Genomic DNA, 18,900 nt, shown 5'->3' with positions numbered 1-18,900 from the left:
GTGCTTAGGGTCGTTGTCGTGCTGAAAGGTGAACTTCCTCTTAATCTTCAGCTTTCTAACGGACGCCTGAAGGTTTTGTGCCAAAATTGCCTGGTATTTGGAACTGTTCATAATTCCCTCCATCCTGACTAAGGCCCCAGTTCCAGGTGAAGAAAAAATGCCCCAAAGCATGATGCTGCCACCACCATGCTTCACTGTGGGTATGGTGTTCTTTGGGTGATGTGCAGTGTTGTTTTTGCGCCAAACATACCTTTTGGAATTATGGCCAAAAAGTTCAACCTTGGTTTCATCAGACCATAAAACATTTTCCCACGTGCTTTTGGGATACTTGATGTTTGTTTTTGCAAACTTTAGCCAGGCTTGGATGTTTTTCTTTGTAAGAAAAGGCTTCTGTCTTGCCACCCTACCCCATAGCCCATTCATATGAAGAATACGGGAGATTGTTGTCACATGTAGCACACAGCGAGTACTTGCCAGAAATTCATGCAGTTCCTTTAATGTTGCTGTAGGCCTCTTGGAAGCCTCCCTGACCAGTATTCTTCTCATCTTTTCATCAATTTTGGAGGGACGTCCAGTTCTTGGTAATGTCTCTGTTGTGCCATATTTTCACCACTTGATGATGACTGTCTTCACTGTGTTCCATGGTATATCTAATGCTTTTGAAATTCTTTGTACCCTTCTCCTGACTGATATCTTTCAACAATGAGATCCCCTCTGATGCTTTGGAATCTCTCTGCGGACCATGGCTTTTGCTCTGAGATGCAACTAAGAACATTTCTGGAAAATCCTACAAGAACAGCTGAACTTTATTTGTGATTAATCAGAGTCACTTTAAATAATTGTATGTGTGTAATGTAATGACTTCTATTTAACATGAGTTACGAATATGATTGTTTAATTCTGAACACAGCCACATCCCCAGTTACGAGAGGGTGTGCAAACTTATGCAACCAGGTTATTGTGAGTTTTTTATTTTTCCCCCTCAAAGATTTCAGTTTGTTTTTCAATTGAATTGTTCAGGTTATAGGTCACAAGGTGGAAAACACACTGACATGATTTCTCTTTGTCTCATTCTTTTACATCACAAAAACCTGGCGTGTGTAGGGGTGTGTAGACTTTTTATATCCACTGTATAAAACATTCGTTTTTGATCCAACAGTTTTATTACAGCCCCTCAACAGCATTCCCCAGTGGAGCAAAATACAACCGTCCTTCACTGATCTACCGCATTAATGCCAGCGAGGAGTCCGGAGCAGCCGTGCACAGGTCAGTGAAATCCATTTGGTGGTGGTATTTGGCTATCAAAAAAGAACCGCACCACTTTGGGTACACGGTTAACAGTCCGGGGTTTGGGCTTGGAAACGCAGCCTGAGGCAGGATACACTGGTTAAGGAGACGGATACAATGAAATCCTAAATTAATAAGGGAAAACCAGGGTTAGCCGAACCATAAGGACCCAAACTTCATGACTTCCCAACATCAAACAGAAACTAAAGGAATAACTAAATGGCTACTTTTGTATACAACCTTAAAAGAAGACAAATTAAATGTTTTGTCAACTCTGTAAAATATAAACTGTCAGGTTGCTGGAATTGAGGCTAGAGTTTTCTGGGTTGATCATTTTAGAAATGTTTTCATTAAGGCTTTATTAACATGTAAGTTTTGAGGATCCACTGTTACCTCCGCTAGTGGCTTGTCAACTACATCACATACTTGTCAACTCCATCACATACTTGTCAACTCCATCACATACTTGTCAACTCAATTGCTTAGGGTTGGTAAGAATGTAAATAAACAAACAAATGCTTGTGTTACTGCAATTTACGTAACTAACACATACATACACTTTTCACAGCCTAAAGCATGGTATTAACTCTAATGCGCACTGCAGACAATGTGTTCCCAGAAGATTGTCTACTGTAGCTTGGTTTGAAAGCTTCATCTGACGTTTACAGTGTGACAGGGCCTGCTGCCGTCCACTTCTGACTGCATACACTGTGGTTTCTGGAGGTTCGACTCTTGGGCCGACCCTATCCTCTGTGTATATTAATCATGCTGCACTCATCCACCTTTATATTGATAACATCGTCCTGTATACATCTGGCCCCACACCGCAACACTGTGCCAACCTCCCTACAGTATGGCTTTAATAACATCCAAAATGTCTTTATTGACCTCGATCTACTCCTTAGTAGCAAAAGAGTTACATGTATTCTCATCAATCTGAACCTATTTCAACATGGGTGTGAAATGGGTCTGATTTAGTGTATTTCAACGTCTAAAAATACCTTGGCATATGGCTTGACTGCATACTCTCATTCAGTACCCATACCACCCACCTCCAGTCTGAAGTTAAATCCAGAATTGGTTTCTTGTTTCATAATATTATTTTTTTATTCACACTGTCAAATATACCTTTGTAGAAATTACCACCCTCCCAATCACTGACCAGGGCAACATTTGTACAGGCCTGACAGCAAAAAAGCTCAACACATTTGGTGGAATTAAGCACACTGTCATCCAGCATCACCTTCACAACACTTACCTTTACACTCTGACCCCCGTTAACATTCAGCACTGTAACCTTTACACTCTGACCCCCATCAACACTCAGCACTGACCTTTGCCCTCTGTTCAACTGACTCAATTTCCATGTAAGATTTCAGACTCACTGCTAACAACATATTAACAAGTCCCTCTTAGTACATTCTCCCTTTAACTACGCCAAGTCCACCTTAGCAGCACCAATCAGACCTAGATGTTAGTGTCTGAGAGGTCCATGGTTCTAATCCCCCAACCGCCAAGAAGAAGGATGTCGTTCTGTCCCTGAGCATGACATTTAACCCTAACGGCCCCTCCTCCCCCTGGAACATTCCCCCAAGGTAATTGCTGAGAGTAAGTATTGGTTCTTAATCAGCATGCCTGGTAAAATAACAGTAAAATATCAGCTCAGATCATTCCTCAACACCTACTGCCCCCACTAGTTACTTACATTGGGGTGGATGTCTTTAGACATTACTTAATTTCAGTTCTCCACGACCTCTGATATGAACAAATTGCAAAAGACAGATAAACATGACACATCCCACCTCACAGCTACACTTTCTATCTGTATATGTGGGCATTCATCTACTGTTATTCAATGATTTATATTTTCCCTGGTGTAATGTTTTGTATTTTTAGATTTGTATTTTTAGACAAATCCAGCCCTTAGCAGTATATTTTCTACCAATGTGACCCCTATCTGACCTTCATCTATCTGACCACTAAATATTCTGATAATATAAATCATAAAGACCTTTTGAGATCTAATGCATGAAGTATACAGTCCAGTCACAAACATGGTGGTAAACAATCTGAAATAGTTTGTAAGGATAAAAACCTAATATCCTGCAGTTGTATTATGGTCTCTCAACAGCATGCCCCAGTGGAGCAAAATACAACCGTCCTTCACTGATCTACCGCATTAATGCCAGCGAGGAGTCCGGAGCAGCCGTGCACAGGTCAGTGAAATCCATTTGGTGTTGGTATTTGGCTATCAAAAAATAACCGCACCACTTAGGGTACACGGTTAACAGTCCAGGGTTTGGGCTTGGAAACGCAGCCTAAGGCAGGATACACTGGACACGGATATAAGGACACGGTTACAATGAAAAAACCACCGCTGTCCTATACTGCGCTCTGAATTGTTCGTATGACTGTCAGCCGCGGCGCCCCTCGTGAATACTAGGCTAAAGCATGAAAAGATGAAGAATGAAGAGCGATTACACGTAGGCTTCGCCTACAGTAGATTATGTAGAACAAGCGTGAATAAAATAATGTAGGCTTTCATTTAAATGTCCATAAAAAGGGATTGGCTCATTGGAAAATATGTTTGTTTTTTTGCAGAGTAAACTAGAATATAGAAAATACAGCAGTCTATTTCGAAAGTAGGCCAGCACGTATACTACCAATAACACCAGAGAATCTATTAAAAGACTACGCGTTGAGTCAGAATGAGCTACGAAATGCACGTCCGTTACCCGCTGTAGACTGCGATTGAATGAGCACTGAGCAGTGCTCGAGTCTCCTGACTTCTATTGCGCAATAGCGGCAGTTCAAAGGGGCGTTTCGAATGGGGAATGACTGGGAGTTCTGTTAACGCACCGGGCATAGCCCGGCTGAAGCGGGTGGTCGTTGATCAAACTCGATTTGTAGGACGGGCGTTTGAATAACCCGCGTTGATATGACGGGCAACTGGGACAAACACAAAACTGTCAGTGAGCACGTGCTTGTTAACTAATCATGATTCCAATGATATGGCTAACTTTACTCTCGCCAAATAATACAATTGAAACATTTAATTGTATAAATGCATATTATTGCCAGTGTATTTCAAATAACCATGGTATCAGATGCATTTTAGTCAGCTATAATTGTTTTATGATAATATATTATTTTCTCAGCGAAAATCGGATCCTCATTTTAACTGCCGCCTGGCTGCGGTATCGACTTAAAGCAGCGATTGATAAACCGCATTGTAACTGTGGAAATAGACGTTCTGCACAAGCTGCCTTTCGCTGGGAAAATAATAGGCTAAATATTTGTTTTCCTTTCAAGCAAAGGTATTATTCCCTGTTTTCAACCAATGACATTGCGGACGGTAACCCGGTAACCGTTCGTTTAAATAGACCTCCACCACTGAAAGACGTGTGAGAGGGAGATGTATTATCTTTCCCAGACGGCCATGGACGTGTTTCTAATCGGTGACAGTTGATTTAATTTAATGTTGGAACGCCGGGCGAGAACCTGGTGCCCGTTCAAGGCCTAAGGCGAGTTCTGCTTCAAAACTAAAATGACGTCAACCCAATTAAGCAAATGTAGCCGATTAAAGAGCAGGACTGTGTTTTCACACACATAAGTGATTGCAACAATCTAGTGTCCCACGCCGCACCCGAATTCACCGAGTACAGACCGGTGCCCCTCTGCTCAACCTAAACGAATCCGCCTTGCGTGTTTGTCACCCGGCCCCCTGACACACTCACACTCACCCACCACGTGTGTATGTTCTAAATGTTTGACAGGACCGTGTAGCAACTCTGGCTGCAGTATCCCATGCATCTGAACTTCTGATCTTTGTCCACATAGTGTATGTTGTTGTAAACTAGAGCTCCTGATTCAAGTCACGCAACGGAAGATGGCGGACCATTCGAAACACGAAGAATTCACGGAGCTGCCAGACCTTAGCGACTTTCTCGGAGAGGACCCCTACCTAGCACCATACCAACAAGACTTGTGTCGAAGGTAACGTCACACACTGGACGGTTGTGTACATTTCATGGGATTCACATGACACCCTGCTTCATTGTCAACTCATTTTGGAAAGTTTGCTGTGCACTCCCGCGTAGTCACTGTCAGGATAGTTTCAAATAAATAAACGTCATGGCCAGTCGGGTGAGTGATTTGTGTGTTATGCCGTAATTAGACTCACCCAAATGTAGTCATGTCGTATTACGACTTTCAGGGAAATGTACAAATGCTACATTTGACATTAAGGAAATGGGGAAGGTGACGGCAGAATTTCTACAGCGCACAGCTTGCTGTGGCGTTCGTTTCTTGCTTTGCGATGCATTTGTTTTTCACTGTCTAATAACTTGAAAGCAATATATTTATTGAAGCAGACATTGTTAAATGATACAGGGTCTAAGGAAACTATGCAACGTTTTCTCCTCGGTATGATGTGGTGGTGGAGTTGCAAAATATTTCTGACCAATGAGAACACCTACAAGCGTGTTATGGCGAAGCAGGCGTGGTATGATATTTGCATACGGCAACGCCCCCTTCAACCTCTGCTGGTGGGTAAAGACCTTAGTTCGCTCTTCTGCAAACCTGCTTGACAGAACTGTCTCCGTTATAAATTAGTAGATAACTACTTGTTACACCAGAATACAGCAGTGGTTCCTTGATTGGCTGTGTAGCAGGGAAGGTGCGAAATGGTGAAAATGTTATGTCAAAATACACGTACATTGCTCAGTTCAAGATATCAGTTATTCATATAAATGAAAGGTATAGCTAGAAAGTGCCTGGTATAGCTCAGTTACTCTCACTAGACGGGACACTTTAACCCCGGTCCTGGAGGGCCTAAAACACTTCAGGTTTTTGTTCCTACTTGCTAGGATGTTACACTCCCCCGTTGTGTCAGCTCAGAGTTAGTCCCTGATTAGTAGGTGAGGATGAAAACCAGCACTTCTTCAGCCCCCCAGGACCCACTGAGCTAGGCCGTATTAACGGCCTTGTCTCTAATCTTCTCCTTCTGTCTGATAGAACAACCTGTGCACTTCCATCTGAATAAGCTTGCGGTTGCTTTTAATCCGATACCTTGCTGTTGATCCTCTGATCTCCTCTCCCATGTCACTCGGCTCAGTCATACTCTTATTGTGACGAACACGCTAGATTTCTGACCAATGAGAGATTACTTCGTATATTACCAAAATAAATAAACAACAAAGTAATCATTTAGCCTTTGTCAACAACTGGGAAGTGGGAATTTACCATAATGGGCAGAATCTAATTGTACAGCCCTCTGACCGGTAATAGTGCTTGTTTTTTGTTATCGCTCGTGGTTTGAGTGACTGAACCTGCGTTTTCAGCCACGGTTTCCGTGCGGGTGAAGTCATGTTGTATAAAACAAATCGCTACAAGTGTAGTGGAATCGTGACGCGAGGGTACCATATTAACATCACAGACTTTGTTCGTTCGAGAGTGTGGGACGTTTTTGCCTGGGAAATTAATTAGGTGAAAAATGGCGGTGGAAATGTATGATGTGCAAATAGAATATAGAATAACCGCCATATCAAAGTAAATTTAGTTTTGCAATGAATATGTTCTTCAGTCCTCCCACTATGATGCTGGTTATTAAGCTACAGATGAAATAAGTTACGATGACCTTCACAGACTGGTGAAAGCGCGCAGGGATGAGCTGAATGCTCCTCTGAATATTTATGCTATCTAGGGTCTTATTCTGGGGACGTAATGATTGATGCATGGCAGCCATTTCACAAATAATCTTACTGTTATTCGTAATGATATCATCATGTAGCACATAACAATCTCATCATGTAACTGTGGGTGTCTTACGACTTGTCGATCATCTGGTGGTGTCTGAGTCGGTATATTTCTCATTTTAGGACATTTTTATTTCAAATAAATTTTTCAAGCATCTTTATGCTTTATTTGGACAAAAAGTATTGGCTAGACCAGATATGAACCCATGCTCCAGCGTTTTGTGTGACCTGGTGGTAGCTCCTTGGACCGATGGACTACCCTAGGCAAATTCTATTCGTTTTACATGACTCTGAAAGGCCCACACCTGTCTATATAATGTCCCACACTTCAAAGTTCACGTCAGAGCAGAAAAACAGCCATGAAGTCCAAGGAATTCTCCTGAGACCTCAAGATTAATCTTTCATCAGGATTATGACATGACATGAAACACTGGAAAACACTGGAGTGGCATTGTGACATGTCATTGAGTGGCCCAGCCAAAGCCTGGGCTCAAGACCCCATTTAACTTCTGTGGGGAGATCTGAAGATCACTGTTCACCGGGACTCCCCATTCAGTGTGACATGGCTTTAGACAATCTGAGAGGAAGAACGGGAAAATTAGTCCTAATCCAGGTCTGCAAAGCTGGTAGAAGGATACCCAAGAAAATGTAAGGCTTCTACAAAGTATTCTGAATACTTGTGTACATGAAAAAAAAAAAGCAAATATTTCTAAAAGCAAATTTTGCTTTGTCATTTTGGACTGTTGTGTGTAGATTGATGGAAAAACTATTAATTTAATACATTATCCATACATGTGAAGGTGTTTGAATACTTTCCAAAGCCATTGTTGCTAGGCAATTCCTTAAGCTGCCTGAGGGGGTTGCTAGAGAACTATGAAACCAGGAATCCCTGCTGACAATGCCTCCCCCTCCCCGGGCCATGCTGGACTCTTTGCATTGCCAATGAGGCTTCCCTGACTCTTGTCAGCTGGCGTTACAGACACAGAAACAAAGTATTGGACATGAAATGGAAACGCATCAAAATGTCCTCAACGCACTGGTTTATAATAATTCCACTTTGTGAAATTTATTGGTGGGAAAATGTTTTTTCTTTATGCAAATGTTAGAACACTTAAAATATTTGGTTAGTTGGATGGAAACCTGGCTAGTGTAGTTTCCTATGGCATCATCTACAAGGCTATTTTAGGATGGTTATTTTTCTCTCATGTCATTCCTCGTTGTTTAGTTTGATCGTGTTATAATTGCCCGTTAAGCTACAATAGTGGTTGTGATTTCTTTAAATGGGATTTAATATCTGAAACTGTGTAGTATGATTGGGGTCAGAGTAGAGTCAAGATACAATCATCTGCCCTGCCTCCCAAATCACACCCTAATCCCTGGTATAGGACACTGCTTTTGACCAGGGCCTTACGTTGACATTGAGGAGTCGGAGTGTCTCGTCCCTTGTTCCTCTGCCATGTCACTGTTGACTTCTGTTAACAGGGTATAATGTGTGTTAATATGTTGTATGATTGGGGTCGGACTACGGTCAGAACATAACGACCATGTCCCACTGTTCATTACTGGGGACTGTCTGCAGGTGGAATCAGGCCTGAACTAATATCTCTAAATTCAACAGAACACAGTTGTTATAACACTGTGTGCCTGCCTGCATGCATGCTTTTGTCTGACATCATACTTCAGACTCAACATTTTGTCTGGCTCAGTGATATCTCTGGTTTGGTCAGAAAATAAATTGACTGAGATAGTCGGCTACAGCATGGGTCATCTTGAGGTCAGAATGGCTGCTGTGCAGTGAACTGAATTTGCTGGAACATTCCGTTCATAAGTCGACATGCAACATGTAGTCTGGCGTAAATTAAAGAATGCCTTCATTTCATTGTCAGGATGGCATTTCTAAATAATAATGCATTTTAAGTGCAAATGTAGCTCAATTCGGGAGAACAGGGGGATTACAAAGCCAGGGTTGTGGGTTCAATTCTCACGGGGGACCGGTATAAAACAAGCTGGAAAATCTTTACATTACTGCAAGTGGCAATGGGTTAGAGTATTTGTTGTATGACATAATGTAAATGTGATGTGAATGTAAAGCCTTCAGATGCAGTCTTTTTAAGCTATTGGCCAATGTGAACAAACAGGAACTTGAATTAACCTGGCATGCTGGATGACGGGTTCAAGGGTCCATGTTTTGTTTCAGCCTTACCTCTAGGAAGAGGACTGAACAAAAGTACTAGAGAAAGACACAAAACAGAGTGGACAAATGTCTGCTGACTTCTTTCAAATTGTGTCCAGTTAAGACCTCGGTGACAAGGTGAGGGTAGTTTCTCAATAATCTTTGTAATATTTTTTCTTTATTTCTCCTTTATTTAGCTAGGTAAGATGATTGAGAACCATTTTTCATTAACAATGAATACCTTGCCAAAGGCACAGCAATTGCAAGACAACACTCAAAACAATCAAATAAAATCAAAAACATGATGTATAATGGATTGACACTAGGACCGCCAAATACCTACACCAATTGGCATTTGAGTTTGTAATTAAAATAAATCTGCCATTTTGAAAGCCACACCCTCCACTTTTCATGACATCTTGAGGAACGAACTGAGGTAAGGAGAGGAACTGCATCAGAGGGAAGTTAGCAGGTACCAGTGAGTCTGGTGTCTAATTTATTAAGGTGAATATTAACGGAAAGCCTGTACATTGCAAGCCCAGGACTGGAAGGATGGTCATCTTTACAAAAGTACAGTTGTGTTCATAAGTTTGCATGCCCTGGAAGACATTTTGGCATTGATTTTGAAAATATGACTGGTCATGCAAAAAAACTCTTATTTAAGGATAGTGATCATATGAAGCCATTTATTATCACATAGTTGTTTGGCTCCTTTTTAAATCATAATGATAACAGAAATTACCCAAATGGTCCTGATCAAAAGTTTACATACCCTTGAATGTTTGGCCTTGTTACAGATGCACAAGGTGACACACAGGTGAAAATGGCAATAAAAGGTTAATTTCCACACCTGTGGCTTTTTAAATTGCAATTAGTGTCTGTGTATAAATAGTCAATGAGTTTATCTCTCATGTGGATGCGCTATGCAGGCTATGTACTAAGCCATGGGGAGCAGAAAAGTAAGGTCAAAAGATGTTGCTAACAAGTTAATGGAACTTTAGAAAGATGGAAAAGGATATGAAAAGATATCCAAAGCCTTGCAAATGTCAGTCAGTACTGTTCAATCACTTATTAAGAAGTGGAACATTTGGGGATCTTTTGATATCAAGCAAGGTAAGGTGGACCAAGAAAGATTTCAGCCAAAACTGCCAGAAGAATTGTTCAGGATACAAAGAAAAACCCACAGGTAATCTGTTGTGGAAATCACTAAATGGAAAAGGCCAGAGACTGTAGATTATTTTCACAAGTAAAGCTTATTTCAAGATTTGCAAACCTGGAGCAGTTAACAATACCCTCAGCAGAGTCAGTTCAAGAGCTCTCCGTTGAAGGTTGAGCTCCGACCTACAGTGGGGAGAACAAGTATTTGATAAACTGACGATTTTGCTGGTTTTCTTACTTACAAACCATGTAGAGGTCTGTCTTTTTTATCATAGGTACACTTCAACTGTGAGAGACGGAATCTAAAACATCCAGAAAAATCATTGTATGATTTTTAAATAATTAATTTGCATTCTATTGCATGACATAAGTATTTGATCACCTACCAACTGGTAAGAATTCCAGCTCTCACAGACCAGTTAGTTTTTCTTTTAAGAAGCCCTCCTGTTCTCCACTCATTACCTGTATTAACTGCACCTGTTTGAACTTGTTACCTGTATAAAAGACACCTGTCCACACACTCAATCAAACCGACTCCAACCTCTCCACAATGGCCAAGACCAGAGAGCTGTGTAAGAACATCAGGGATATAATTGTAGACCTGCACAAGACTGGGATGGCCTACAGGACAATAGGCAAGCACCTTCTTGGTGAGAAGGCAACATGTTGGCGCAATTATTAGAAAATGGAAGACGTTCAAGATGACGGTCAATCTCCCTCGGTCTGGGGCTCCATGCAAGATCTCACCTCGTGGGGCATCAATGATCTTGAGGAAGGTGAGGGATCAGCCCAGAACTACATGACAGGACCTGGTCAATGACCTGAAGAGAGCTGGGACCACAGTCTCAAAGTAAACCATTAGTAACACACTACACCGTCATGGATTAAAATCCTGCAGCGCACACAAGGTCCCCCTACTCAAGCCAGCGCATGTCCAGGCCCGTCTGAAGTTTGCCAATGACCATCTGGATGATCCAGAGGAGGAATGGGAGAAGGTTATGTGGTCTGATGAGACAAAAATAGAGCTTTTTGGTTTAAACTCCACTCGCCGTGTTTGGAGGAAGAAGGATGAGTACAACCCCAAGAACACAATCCCAACCGTGAAGCATGGAGATGAAAACATCATTCTTTGGGGATGCTTTTCTGCAAAGGGACAGGACGACAGCACCGTATTGAGGGGAGAATGGATGGGACCATGTATCGCGAGATCTCGGCCATCAACCTCCTTCCCTCAGTAAGAGCATTGAAGATGGGTTGTGGCTGGGTCTTCCAGCATGACAACGACCCGAAACACACAGCCAGGGCAACTAAGGAGTGGCTCAGTAAGAAGCATCTCAAGGTCCTGGAGTGGCCTAGCCAGTCTCCAGACCTGAACCCAATAGAAAATCTTTGGAGGGAGCTGAAAGTCTGTATTGCCCAGCGACAACCCCGAAACCTGAAGGATCTGGAGAAGGTCTGTATGGAGGAGTGGGCCAAAATCCCTGCTGCAGTGTGTGCAAACCTGGTCAAGAACTACATAAAACGAATGATCTCTAATTGCAAACAAAGGTTTCTGTACCAAATATTAAGTTCTGCTTTTCTGATGTATCAAATACTTATGTCATGCAATAAAATGCAAATTAATTACTTCAAAATCATACAATATGATTGTCTGGATTTTGGATTTTTAGATTCTGTCACTCACAGTTGAAGATTACCTATGATAAAAATGACAGACTGCTACATGCTTTGTAAGTGGGAAAACCTGCAAAATCAGCAGTGTATCAAATACTCCCCACTGTATATAAATTCAGTACAGCCCACTGTGTCCCCCTCCTATGCATGGTTTGTCTACATGTCTCACCAGCTTCTCTGCAAACTTCAGCTTAGTAACACTAGAGGTTCACAGCTCCTGAGAAGTTTAGCCAACACTATAGCTATCTGTTGTAGGCACATCCTGTACATGTGAGCAGAGCCAAAACACACAATGGCCTTACTAAATTACTGGTTTATACTTAAATTAAGCAATATGATTTCATTGTAATATGGAATAAGAAAATGTCTACCCCAAACCTCAGGAGATATACAAGCTGCTCTGGAAAAAGACGGTGTGGTTGTTTCATGGGGCGCAATATGACAATACTTGAACAAAAATTAGCTGCATGGTTGAGTTGCCAGAAAGAAGCCTTTACTGTGCCAGTGCCACAATAAAAGCCTGGTTACAATATGCCTAAGCCCTATATAGAGCTTTACGTTCACAACCAAATGTTTGGAGAGGGGTCAACAAGGCCTATAGTGAAGAGAATACCGTCCCCACTTTGAAGCATGGTGGTGGCTCACTGATGTTTTGGGGGTGTGTGAGCTCTAAAGGCATAGGTAATCTTCTGAAAATGTATGGCACGATGAATGCCGCATGTAATCAGATAATACTGCAGACAATTTGCATTCTTCTGCATGAAAGCTGTGAATGGGACGCTCTTCTGGTTTTCTGCTGTAACTAGTGGTTACAGCAGAAAAATGTGAAGGTTCTGGAGAGGCCATCACAGTCTCCTGACCTTAATATCATCGAGCCGTTCTGGGGAGATCTCAAACGTGCGGTTCATGCAAGACAACCAAAGACTTTGCATGACCTGGAGGCATTTTGCCAAGACGAATGGGCAGCTATACCACCTGCAAGAATTCGTATTACAAATTACTGCACAATGTCATTTATGCATTTTGTAATGACCTACAGTTGAATGAATCACATAAGAAATAAAATACGTGTTTTTTTGCCTGCTCACTCATGTTGTCATTACAAATGGTACATACAGCTCCGGAAAAAAATTAGACCACCGCACCTTTTTCTTTCCTTTCCAATAAAGTTGAAAAGGAAGATTTTGAGTGAGGAACAGAAAGGTAAAAATGTATCGACCACTGCAAATTGAATGCCTCTTCCTCACTCAACTTTCCTTTTCAACTTTTTTGGAAAGGAAAGAAATATGTGCGTTGGAATTTTTTTCCAGAGCTGTATATTACCAATTCTCCAAGGGTATGCAAACTTTTGAGCACAACTGTGTGTTTTGCAGTGTGTGTGAAAAGCATGCATTATAGTAAAATGAGAAACCAATACTTGATTTTAGACTGGATGTGGCTGATTTGTTTCTGAAAAGAGAGTGAATGATCCAGCTTAACCTGTCTCGCCCGTAACCACGTATGATTTTTTACATTACCGCCTCACGATTTGATCTAGCACCCTTTCAGTTACTGGTCAGATGCTGTAACACTAGGCTACTTGACATCCTTGTTGCTCCCTGGAATGAGTTTGGAACACAAGGCACAAGCCTCAAGAGTAGTAATACCCAGGTAACTTTACCTGCCAAAACAGCAGTTGAAATGGATTTGGTATCCAGAGTTTAGTTTGAGGGCTTGATAGTCTAGGTCCTCCCTCATGTAGTTAGGTAGGTGTGTGTGAGTTGTAGACTTTACAGAGGCTCCTCTTTAGGTAGCTTGGTGTGTGTGTGAGTTATATGGGCTGTGACAGTTGCATACCGAATGAGACTCCATGGCTGCGCTGTCTCCCATCTCCAGACGTTCTTCTCTTCATTAGCAGCTTCCTGTCCCTGGGACGAGGAGAAGTGGGAGTGGTGGGAGATGAAAAGAGAGAGAGACAGGTCAGGCTTTGGAGGTGTGTGTTGCTCTCCTCAGTGGAGGGAATGTGTATTCCTGTGCCAAGTGTGTAAGACTGTCACCCGTCCCAGTACTATGGGAGGTGATGGAGGGTAGTTAATTGGCTGGAGTGGATTTGAGGAGAGACTCTGTGTGTGTGTGTGTGTGTGTGTGTCTGGGGGTATAGATATTCAGGGCTTGTTAAGTCACTAATGTGAGCAGCCTTGAGATCGGATGGTGGGAGATGGAGGGGAGAGGAGTGGGTGTAAGTCATTACTGAGCTATTGTCAGTAGACATCTCTTCCGTGTGTGTGTGGGGGGACCTAATGCCAGGCTTATCCTCTTATCATCATCCCTCCCTATTGACACGCCTCATGAATAGGAAATGTATGCATTTATTAGTTTTTAGGAAACTATTCCTGAAAGTATTACAGTCGACTATCTGTAGAGGAGGTTGAGAAGTTTAGTGCGGTTTATTAAGTGATCTTAGTTTGTTGAAATAGTTAGTAATCTTTTGAGTGCTTTTCACTCATAGCTCTTTCAGCTCATTCACCCGTAAGTGTTGCTTGGACTCTCTTATCTGACTCCCACTCAATTCAGTTTAATATCATTTAAGGCCTTTATTGACCTGGGAAACATTTTACTTTGCCAAAAGCAGTGGGAAATAACATTCAGAATGTGACAAAAGTTTATTTAACCAAGGAGACTCATTGAGACCTAAGTCTCATTTGCAAGTGTGCCCTGGGAACATTAATAAAAGAAATATAAGAAATATATAATTATATAATTATATAATAAGAAAATGCTCAATACATACAATTTACACACACTCTTACATTAGTCATCTCACTCAGTTAAATTAAACACATTCCTCACTATAGAAATCCATCATTTCTTTGTTTTTTGTTTTGTTGACACATGGACACCAAAGCATCCAAACCAAGCTCCAATTGGATACTAATTCACACACAAGGTGCTTTATATGCAAAGGCAGAACTACCCAACTCAGTACATACAAACGCAGTCGGTAAAGTTACCCAACTCTGGGATCTCTCATTGTAGCCAGAGAATTTAGGTGTCACCAGAGATGTTATGTTGGGAGCCTGTGGAATAGGGATTTATATATAAAAATTGATTAATGAAGGAATCTATGTTTAATGAGGACCTTGCTATGCCAAGGTCTAAAACCTGATTGATGTACATTTAAATTGATTTACATTTCATTCAAAATGGAATGAAGCTGCACATTCACCAGTGACTCAAGAATTTTAGCTAAATATGTAAGCCTTGAAATTGGCTGATAATTGTTCAGATCACTATTATCGGCCCCTTATGGGGAGGCAAAACATACGCAGATATCATGGTTTTGGAATATTACCTTAAGACAACGTTAAGTTTAAAATATGGGTTTACTGCCCCAGCAATAAGGGCTGCTGCACAATTCAGCAGACCAGGTTCCAAAGTATAATGTTATTGAAGCATCAATGACTTCCTTAACAGAAAATTATCTAAAGGAAAACCCTGAACCAAAATTTTCACTATCAGGCAACACATTTCCTCCATCCGTATCCAGCTCACAATTGGATTGAGTTGGCTTAGCTACTGAATCAAATATATAGCTGGCAGCAATAAAATGGTGATTAAAAGCATTAATATTATAATTTTTATCAGTGATGGGAACAGAGACTGAATTAATTTGATGTTGGAGTGGAAAAAGTCACAACCCTTTAGAGAGTTGACATTTTTCCAGGACTTGGCCGGATTTCCAAAACAATCAGAAAAATTTAATTGAATTATTTTGTTAACACTAACTAATTTTACACATTGATTTCATAGCTTCTTAAATGATTGTCAATCTGGGCTTGTCTGTAAATCGAGCTTTGGCCCATGCAGCATTCCTCTTATGTATAACTTTGGCTGATTCCGATGTAAAACGGTCAGATTTACTTTTAACACTCAAGGTTTTTAAGGGAATATGCTTATGCACAATGACATTGAAGATTAATGCTGTGCATTGGACACAATTTTAGTCTACGAATAGTATATGTTATTATTAGAATTGAATTCGGTTAGCTGAAAAACATACAACTGATACAACATGAGTACTGCTAGATAACGGGCAAAGAAGTGAATGTAGTTCCCATGGACCCTGGCTTAATGGCCATTTGTGTGACAAAAGAGCAAGCGCACATATGGAGGAAGCAGTGTTATTGATTGGCAAAACTCAGCCACAGAACTAGAAGACATTATTTATCAACACAACATTGAGTTTATTTGGATGGAGCCTAAAAAAGGTAGTTTGTTAAGCTAGCCAGCTATATGCTATTTGCATAAAATTAATTCAGTAAATGTATTCCATCTTCCTTTGAATTAGTTTGCTTTCATCCACTTGCTAACTGTAGGCTATGCTGTATATATTGGATAATTCTGACTGACTGGACCCCACCACACTACTACCGCTTTGACTGATGATCATAAACAACAAATAAGTGTGAAGGAGCGCATGTGTTGTGGAAATTCTTGAACTGATGTATTCTTAATTCTATTAATGTATAAAGGACTTACTGGTTGAATTACTGAGTCCCCATGTTTAGATAAGAAACAGAATGTGGGGGAGGGGGATCTGGTCCCTGTCTATTTGTCCATGGTCATCATTGAATGGTGTCAGTAGATCATTGGGGTCCTTTGTCAAATTGTCAGTCTGTCTGTGTTTAAACCATCAGTGTCTCTGTTCTTTGTCCAGATGGTGTGTCCCCCTTCTGAGTTGAATAGGTTAGTTACAGTGTCCTTAGTTCCCTGGGATAAGGTTGGGGGGACAGCCTGCCCTTTTGGGTAAACCTAGGTGTTGATGAAATAATGGGAACTTTTATTGTTGACATAGGACAGCTGAGCAGTATCTTGCCACTCTCCTTTTACTGTATAAGTACCGATGATTGTTCGTTCTGTGTTACCTTAGAGATGCCTCATGGTTTATTCGGTAAGCTGTGCACGGTAGGACACAGGTCACTTATCTCTAAGCTGAACACCCCACTTGCAACATATTTATCAGGGAAATTTGTTAAAATGTTCTTCAGCTTTGGATGTGTGGGCTTATTAAGTAACTGCATTAGATTTAATTTATCACCAAAATCATGTCATGACTTTCCCAGTCAATGTTAAAATCCCTGTCAATTAACGCTTTGGTGGTGGCCATGGAGGCTATTAGATCAGTGAGTTCAACTAGCAGACATTTTTTTGCAGAGGGTGGCCGGTAAATTCCCATGATTGTTATATTCAAATTAATTCGTAGTTGTAGGCATAGCGCCAGACTAACTGCTTTGGGTTTGTGACACATTTCGACATTGAAATTGAAAGATGATCTCTTACATAAATAGCTACACCGCCCCCTTTACCCTTTCTATTTGCCCTGTAAACTATGTAATCATCCAGATCTATTTCAGTGTCCAATATTTTCTCTGTTAGCCATGTTTCTGATAAAAACAAAATGTCTGGAAGGGCCAAATCTTAATGTGATTTTAGAGAGAAGGCTGCATATGTTTTAAGTGCATAACCTTTAGACCTTTATAGTCTTTGTATTCCAGTGGTGTAATGATACAAGTCAGATCATCATAATGTATTTGAGGTTTTGGAGCTTACAGAAGACTTCAAAGAAATGGTAACAAGATTACTAAAAACAACACCTCTAAGCTTATAAGTACATGCAGTACAACATCAAGATACACGCCTGTTAATATTATGGGAGAGGACAACAGTAGCAGTATGTTTCTTTAAGTCATTAAATCCAGCAAGAATCGCGACAGCATCCGTGTGTGTGTAGTGGTGGAGGATCACAGGTAGTTGCCTGGTAATATCCCATATTCTCGAACCAGGATGGCAAAGACTGTTGCAGAATAAAATCAGAATATTTAAATTATCAGTGCAAAATGATGAATGGCTTTAGTATGTTATTATTAGCTGTGTACAGTGTTGTAAATGTGCAAATGCTTTAAGTGTAAATACCATCTACAATGTTGTTTGTGCTCAACTAGAAGCCATTTTATTCCCTGATTTTGTACCTAGGCAATACCGTGATCACGGAGTCTGTACAGTGGGGAGAACAAGTATTTGATACACTGCCGATTTTGCGGGTTTTCCTACTTACAAAGCATGTAGAGGTCTGTAATTTTTATCATAGGTAAACCTCAACTATGAGAGACGGAATCTAAAACAAAAATCCAGAAAATCACTTTGTATGATTTTTTTTAATAATTTGCATTTTATTGCATGACATAAGTATTTGATCACCTACCAACCAGTAAGAATTCCGTCTCTCAAAGACCTGTTGGTTTTTCTTTAAAAAGCCCTCCTGTTCTCCACTTATTACCTGTATTAACTGCACCTGTTTGAACTTGTTACCTGTATAAAAGACACCTGTCCACACACTCAATCGAACAGACTCCCAGAACTACATGGCAGGTCCTGGTCAATGACCTGAAGAGAGCTGGGACCACAGTCTCAAAGAAAACTATTAGTAGCACGCTACGCTGTCATGGATTAAAATCCTGGAGCGCATGCAAGGTCCCGTCTGAAGTTTGCCAATGACCATCTGGATGATCCAGAGGAGGAATGGGAGAAGGTCATGTAGTCTGATGAGACAAAAATAGAGCTTTTTGGTCTAAACTCCACTTGCCGTGTTTGGAGGAAGAAGAAAGTTGAGTGCAACCCCAAGAACACCATCCCAACTGTGAAGCACGGAGGTGGAAACATAATTCTTTGGGGGTGCTTTTCTGCAAAGGGACAGGACGACTGCACCGTATTGAGGGGAGGATGGATGGGGCCATGTATCACGAGATCTTGGCCAACAACCTTGGCCAACAACCCATTGAAGATGGGTCGTGGATGGGTCTTCCAGCATGACAA

At 41.1% G+C, this 18,900-nt stretch overlaps 1 protein-coding gene across 3 annotated transcripts in view; it reads left to right on the top strand.

Moving 5' to 3' along the window:
* The first annotated feature begins 1,253 nt into the window (after window positions 1-1,253).
* gbe1a (glucan (1,4-alpha-), branching enzyme 1a) overlaps window positions 1,254-18,900 on the top strand; it is a 119,290-nt gene continuing 101,643 nt past the window's right edge. Inside the window, exons 1-2 of one of the 3 annotated variants that reach the window (XM_034293245.1) lie at window positions 1,254-1,266; window positions 5,128-5,283. In XM_034293245.1, the coding sequence (XP_034149136.1) occupies window positions 5,177-5,283 (107 nt within the window). In that variant the 5' untranslated portion in view covers window positions 1,254-1,266; window positions 5,128-5,176. Of the gene's footprint in view, window positions 1,267-3,446; window positions 3,504-4,805; window positions 5,042-5,127; window positions 5,284-18,900 lie in introns of those variants that run through there. The other 2 variants (XM_029120846.2, XM_029120847.2) reach the window with 2 other exon arrangements.

The sequence above is a fragment of the Esox lucius genome, chromosome 7 (assembly GCF_011004845.1).
Source record: "Esox lucius isolate fEsoLuc1 chromosome 7, fEsoLuc1.pri, whole genome shotgun sequence".
Taxonomy (NCBI): Eukaryota; Metazoa; Chordata; class Actinopteri; order Esociformes; family Esocidae; genus Esox; species Esox lucius.
Note: the sequence above shows the minus strand (reverse complement) of the source record. Positions and strands in the feature narration are given on the sequence as shown.